The sequence below is a fragment of the Solanum dulcamara genome, chromosome 10, assembly GCF_947179165.1.
Source record: "Solanum dulcamara chromosome 10, daSolDulc1.2, whole genome shotgun sequence".
Lineage (NCBI taxonomy): Eukaryota > Viridiplantae > Streptophyta > Magnoliopsida > Solanales > Solanaceae > Solanum > Solanum dulcamara.
The window spans coordinates 22,537,324-22,545,201 of NC_077246.1; the positions used below are offsets into that span (position 1 = coordinate 22,537,324).

Here is a 7,878-nt window from a genome sequence, read left to right on the forward strand (position 1 = left end):
TGACCAATATGATGAGGTTCAAAAACAAGAGGAGGAAAGGAGGGCTCTTTCTACCAGGGGTCAGCAAGAAAATAGGAAGAAGAAGCAACAGGATGACACAACAAGTTCTGATAATGCTATTTGCAAAAGTGGCATCAAAACAAGGTCCAAATCAAATAAGTCTCAATGATTAATACCATATATTGGAATGCAAGGAGTATTGATACTCAGGGTTCACTAGATAGACTCCAAAAACTCAAAGACTATCACAATATATCTATGATGGCAATTCTTGAACCATTCTCAAACCAATCACACCTCAATTCCCATAAAATTCAGCTTAATATGGACAGTGCTATTCATAATTCCAACAACAAAATTTGGCTCTTGTGGAATAAAGATGTAGCATGTTCCATTATAGATCAGGATGAGCAGCATATTACCTGTGAGATCAAACATGTTACATGGCATATTACCTATCTCACAACCTTTGTTTATGCTAAATGTAAAGATCATTTGAGAAGAGATCTTTGGGATAAACTACTGCTATATTCCAGTGTAGGCAAACCATGGTGTACCATAGGGGATTTTAATGTAATCACTGGCATTGAAGAGAAGCTGGAGGGCATACCCTACAACATGAACAAAAGTTTTGAATTCATAAGTACTATTGAAGCTTGTGGACTCATAGACTTGGGTTTTCATGGTGCAAAGTATACATGGTGTAACAACAGAGATAATGATGCCAGGATTTGGAAGAGACTAGATAGAGCTATGGTAAATGATAAGTGGTTAGACATGATGCCTATGACTACTATTACTCATTTAGCTTCCACTGGATCAGACCATTGCCCTTTATTCATGGAGTGTGCAGAGAGACAGAACAATGCCACTAAGTATTTTAAGTTCCTACACTGCTGGGTTGATAATGATAGCTTCCTTGATGTAGTGAAAATGTGCTGGGGAAAACCTGCTGCAGGAAATCCTATGAGAAGATTTCAGGAAAAAATGAAAAGAGTGCGAAGCACTCTGAGTAGGTGGTCAAGACAAGAATATGGTGATATTTTCTCTTCCATCACTGATTTTGAGACAAAAGTTAGAGAGGCTGAGGATGCAATAATCAGTGATAACTCCGAAGATAATAGAACCAAGTTGAACTTGATCAATGCCAAATACATCAGGTATCTAAAGATAGATCAATCCATCCTCAAACAAAAAACTCAACTCCACTGGTTTAAGAAAGGGGATGCCAACTCCAATTACTTCCATGCTATCATTAGAGAGAGAAGGAGAAGACTGTATATTTACAAAATTAAAGATGATCAGGGTAATAATATTCAGGGAAATGAGGAAATTGCCAAGGCTGCATGTCATTACTTTGAAAAGATATTTACTACAGACAACAAGAAAATCAATGAAGATTTCCTTAAGTACATACCTAGAAAGGTCAGTGACAATCAAAACCACATGTTGCAAAGGGTACCTACTAAAGAGGAGTTACAGAAAGTGATTTTCTCTATGAGTGGTACTTCTGCTGTAGGTCTTGATGGGATGAGTGGCAAGTTTTTCCAGGTATGCTGGGACATTATTAGTGAGGACCTTTTGGAGCTGATTCTGTTCTTCTTTAATGGCCATGACATCCTAAAATATGTCTCCCATGCATGTCTGGTTCTACTCCCAAAAGTTGAACATCCTAACAGACTATCTGAATTCAGACCTATATCTCTCAGCAATTTTATTAGCAAAATAATCTCCAAACTCCTTAGTAGCAGACTAGCTCCCATCCTTCCACATCTTATTTCTGATAATCAGTCTGGATTTGTCCAAGGAAGGAGCATATATGAGAACATTATGTTGGCTCAAGAAATTATGCATAACATAAACAAACCCAAAATTGGAGATAATGTGGTTATTAAACTTGACATGGCCAAGGCTTATGATAGGGTCTCATGGTCCTTTATCTGTCTTGTCATGAGAAAGATGGGATTTGGGGAAACCTTCATAGACATGGTATGGAGAATAATGTCTAACAATTGGTACTCTGTCATCATAAATGGCAGCAGACATGGTTTTTTCCATTCAACAAGAGGTCTCAAACAGGGAGACCCACTCTCTCCTGCTCTCTTTATTCTTGGTGCAGAGGTGCTGACCAGAATGTTAAACAACCTTCATCAGCACTATCTATACACTGGTTTTCAAATGGAGAAAAGGGGTCCTCAAATTAACCACTTGAGTTTTGCAGATGCCATTATTATTTTCACCTCAACTTCCAAGTATTCCCTTCAACTCATCATGAAGACTCTTTAGATGTATGAAGGCATTTCTGGGCAGCTTATTAATAAGGACAAAAGCCAAATCTTAATCCCTACCAACACACCTGATGATATAATGAATAGAGTAGTGTCCATCACTGGTTATAAATGCACTCATGGGCCTATGACATACTTGGGATGTCCATTGTATATAGGAAGACAAAGGGTCATATATTTCACTAGTATAGTTTCAAAAGTGATTGCTAAAATTCAAGGGTGGCAGACAAAGATGCTAAGCTATGGGGGGAGAGCCACTTTGATCAAATCAGTGCTTCAATCACTTCCTATACATCTGCTATCTGCCATAACCCCTACCAGAACTACTTTGAAACAAATAAAATGCCTTATTGCTGACTTCTTCTAGGGTTGGGATAAGGAGAAAAGGAAGTACCACTGGGCCTCTTGGGAAACCCTTAGCTTACCATATGAGGAGGGAGGTATTGGTGTAAAAAACTTGGAAGATATATGCCTGGCAATGCAATACAAACATTGGTGGTTGTTCAGAACTAAGAGATCTTTATGGGGGGATTTCTTGAGAGCTAAATACTGCCAAAGAGCTCATCCTGTCACAAAAAAGTGGCACACAGTCCAATCTCTCATATGGAAGAACATGATAAAGAACAAAGGTGACATAGAACCTCATATTAAGTGGACCTTATGTTCAGGGAACTGCAGTTTCTGGTGGGATTATTGGCTGGGTATTGGCCCTCTAGCCAATCACTATGAATATATTCCAAGATTCAACAACTCCACTGTCTCCATGTTCTTGACAAATGGAAAATGGAATGAAGAGAAAATCAGGAAACAGGCCCCTCAACACATGATACACACAATTCTCAATACTAAAATCATGTACCAACAAAACACATTAGATCAAGCTCAATGGAAGCTGCAATCACATGGAAATTTCACTTGTAAATCAGCTTGGGAAAATGTGAGAAAGAAAAAAAATAAGACATTGACAGATAGGATGACATGGCATACTAACATCCCTTTCAAGGCTTCATTCTTGCTTTGGAGAGCATTGAGACACAAACTGCCAACCAATGATAAACTGATTTCCTTTGGGAGAGAAACTGCAGAGTGCTCATGCTGCTACAGGCCTGGTTTGGACAACATAGATCACATTTTTGTCTCTAGAAGCTTTGCTAAACACATCTGGACATATTTCTCCAACTGGGGGGGGGGGGGAATCATGCAGGACCACAACTCCATTAGAGGCATCTTGATGAGATGGTGGACCTACAAACCAAACAATGCTGTACATAAACTCATGTTGCAAGCCCTCCCTATATTTATTTGTTGGAATATCTGGAAGAACAGGTGTGCAAGTAAATATGGAGGAAATAAATCTAGTACTACTAGAGTGAAGTTCAATATAATCAAGGAAATATACATGCTTATTACTACAGCTTTTCCATATATCCCATGGCCACCAGCTTGGAAGGATCTAATTATTTGGATAGAAAACTGTAAGCATGACATAAAAATAATCCAGGTTAAATGGCTCAAACCCCCCTAACATAGTTAAGCTGAACACTGATGGGAGTGCCATAGGCAACCCAGGAAAAATAGAAGCAGGAGGCATAGTAAGGGATCATAAGGGTAATCTGATATATGCTTTTGCCTCTCCTTTGGGAGTTGGAACCAATAATCAAGCGGAAGTGCAGGCAACCAGTTTTGGCATTAATTGGTGCATTCAACATGGTTATAATAGAATAATATTGGAAGTAGATTCTGAACTTGTGATCAAGTGGCTGAATCTGGACATCAAACCACCCTGGAACATTCAAAACTACGTTAATGAACTCCAACAACTGGTCCAACTGCTAGAATTCTTCCAATGCAAACATGTTTTTCGGGAAGCAAATTTTCCAGCTGATACATTATCTAAGTACAACCATACACTTGATAATACACAACACTTCTACAACCTTCAACAACTTCCACAAGAAACAAAGCTAGACAAGATAGGAATGACAAGCTTCAGGAGAAGAAGATTAAAAATGATCAAACAACCTCCTTGAACATTTCTTATCTCTAATGTTCCTAACTTGGACAAAATCGGTATGACAAAATTGGGAAGAACAAAGATGTAGCTTCGTATATTTGATCTTCTTCATTTAGCTATGTATAAAATGTAGCTTATTTGAATAGGACTAGTGTAGGTATATTTCTTGTATTCACATGGAAGGGGAGAGTCTCCCTCATTTATGGTTTTTCCTAGTCGCATTGTATCGAGAGGAGTCCTCTCATAGGTTTAATGCTTTTTTAGTATTTAGGAAGCACTTTCTAGTATCGGGGATGAGTTAACCGACCTTAGCAGGTTTGCAGACTTATGAACCACCTTAATTCGAAGGTAAGGTTATGTCCCCCTCCTTGTATCTTTATATTTTATGTATGATAAGGCTTGGGGGTGCTGCTCAATCCCTGACTGTGCACGAGAGGTGGGAGCCTCGTGTAGGGTCCCTTCCCAAAAAAAAAAAAAAAAAAAAAACACACCTAAATAACAATGAGTTCAGATGATGAATATATATGGTCTAACTCTCTTTTTATTTTTTCTAACTCTTTTTTTTTTCTTATAACCTCTCAGAAATGTCGTCGCAGCGATTAAAGAGCTGCAGAAGAGAGAATATATTCGTTACCTATCAGGTCAAGGATCCTCAAATGATTCTAAAAAAAAAGTTGCTTTCAAAAAATAGAATAATGCCTCGTGTTCAACGAAATGTACCAAATCTACAATGTAATTCAGATTAAACTCAAACAGAAACATATTTTTCAATTTCAACTCTCAATACCAATAAAAGTTCTGCTAGAGGAAAGAGTTCAATTTAACAATTCTATCGTTCACAACTTTAGGTTCAATCTTGCTATCTCAACATTGAAAATCCATTCAATAACTTATTTTTTTCAGCCCAAAATTATGCTGGTGATAGGCTACAATAATAACATGAACCATTATTTAAACATCTTGAGTTCACAAAGAATGCAAGACTCAATTATTGAAAACAATGGTTAGTCTTGTTATGGAGTTTAATAGTTGGCATCATCATAATCCAAGTGATTAAATTTGGGCTTTGATATGGCCAATGGAACAACATATTTAGGGGGCAGAATAATATTTGGTACAGAAATTGAAAATGCAATAATTAATGAGTATAACTTGAATGCCAATGCAAGCAATGTGTCTGATACTTGTGTTTTAAATGCGACTATTAATGAATTGGGAGTAGCAAATACAAATTTTCAGTAATATATTGATGAACCAAACATGTCTAATTCAAACGGTATTATTGCAGCATCATATGCAACTGATATTGAAGGAAGTGATTCAAATAAAAAGAAAAATTGCGATGTGTATTTGGATTTTAATAATATGGATTATCTCTTCCATAATAATGGTCCTCCAAATTCTAACCTACCTAATGAACAAGACAGAGAGTTTGATCAAGTTTACTCCGATGATCAGGCTAGTGCTTCCATCTAATTTGATATTATATTTATTCCATGTTTGATTATTGATATTAGCTAACATCACTGGAAAAAAAATTAATTTCTTTATATATATCCATTTTGGGCATGTGATTCAATTCAATTTTTTCTATAATTGATTGGAATTATAATATCTAATATCCTTGTTTAGAATCAAATGAGTCCTTCGAAAATCAAGTTGTATTTGAACGAAATTTTACAGTATTAAAAAGAATATTATAAATAAATATAGTCATTTTTTTGGTAGAACTTTTTTTCATAAATATTTTTTTTTGGTAATTCAATACTGACTTATTTTTCAAGAAGCTATTTTTGATTACGATTTTATCTTAATCCTACCTATGCAGGTGGCAGCAATAATTTAGTGTCCAGTTTTCAGGAACATCAATATATCCTGACAAATCATCAATATGATACTGCAAAGACTATTAGTGACAACTCTCATAAGAGATTTTTGTAGTGATAAGAAATTTTCCTCAAGTGAAAAATGCATTTTTCATGTTTGTGGAGTTCTTTACATTTTTATGACTAGATTGGTATTTTGTTCTTTTTTCCTGCTTGGTACTAATACTCATCATTAGGTTACATACTTGTGTTAATTTCTTGACTTGAGATTATTGTTTTGTTTAGTATGGAATCCATTTATCCTTCCATTACATAAATTTTTGGTTGACTGATTATATATATTATATATGAAATCGATTATTTGTCGAATTAATTCTCTTGCATCTCAATTTAGCATAACATTTGGTGTACCCTTAACATCTATGGGATGCATTTCTTATTATTGTACTCAGATTAGCTTTGAGGTAAACTTTTTAGTTTATTTTTTCCTTCGTAGTGATCACATCCGCAAGTTTAAGTAATATATATTAGCATAATTGTAACTTTTACACCATACAATCATTTTCACTTTTTGTAACAAATAACGTATCATTGGGAGCATCAAATGCTACTTTCCAACAATATATTACACTTGAGTAGTACTTAATGAAATAATTAAAATGAAGGAAAATTGTGATGCATATATGAATTTTAATGATATGGATTATTTCTTCAAGAATCATAGGGAGTTTGGGAAAGTTTATTTTGATGATCCAGATAATGCTTCTACAAAACTTTATTTATTTGATATAGGTTTTTGATGTGTGAAAGTTGTTTTTCAGAAAATGACATTTATTTTTTGAAAAAATATATTTTTTCAGACAAACTAATATTTTTCGGTGCGTATTTGTTTGAAGGATGAAAAATATTAATAAGAAAAAAATATATTTAAGGTTGATAAATTAATCATAGGGTCATTTGCTTATCCGCATAAACTTTAGCATTACATATAGTCATATACCCCTTATATTGTTATTGATATTAGCTACAAAATTATTATAATTTTAAAATCAAAATCTTTGTATTATATATCTATATAGGATGTGGGATTATATCCCATCTAATTCCGGTGTGTGATATTAATTATAATCCATATCCTTGTTCCGAATCAAATGACTCCTTAGCGTATGCGATGAATCTGATAGTTAATATAGTCATATTGAATTAACAATTGAGGGAATTGCAAAAGAAATTAATACAAGTGTTGGTCACGTTGAGAAGGAGTTTCCATCAAATATGTCGATTTTGGGAGCAGCTAATAGAATACCTGGATACAATGCAGATAGATGTGGTTGATCCATTGTTAGCTGATTTGAGACAACCTTGATTCTTGAGAGGATTTGAGATTAAATAAAAATTCACGAGGGAAAAGAAAAAACCAATCAGCTGTTTTGCAAGTTGAAAATTATTTATGGAAACAATATAATGGTGTTACAGCTGGTTCCATTAGCAAAAAGAGTATCGAAAATAGCAAGAAACAGGTCGGAAAATTGCTTCTTCAATTAGATCTCAGTTGCAGCACTCCAACTGAAATTCACTTAATAAAAAACATTCACGACTTTACATAAATTTTTGTATGGAGCTCAGATTGGAGACTAAACATGAATCACTTTAAGTAAGACATTAAATTTACCCCCAAATGAATCAGATCTCACCAAAAGAGTTCAAATCCTAACAAGAATTTATGGAGTGTGTTATACTAACTCCTCAA

General features: G+C 34.9%; 1 protein-coding gene across 1 annotated transcript; it reads left to right on the forward strand.

The window, feature by feature from the left end:
• Positions 1 to 261: 261 nt before the first annotated feature.
• Positions 262 to 5,778, forward strand: LOC129869710 (uncharacterized). The gene is made up of 5 exons (XM_055944350.1): positions 262 to 2,121; positions 2,656 to 3,374; positions 3,790 to 4,185; positions 4,885 to 4,943; positions 5,591 to 5,778. Exons 1-5 carry the CDS (start codon positions 262 to 264, stop codon positions 5,776 to 5,778), a joined length of 3,222 nt encoding a protein of 1,073 aa, XP_055800325.1.
• The last annotated feature ends 2,100 nt before the right edge of the window (positions 5,779 to 7,878 follow it).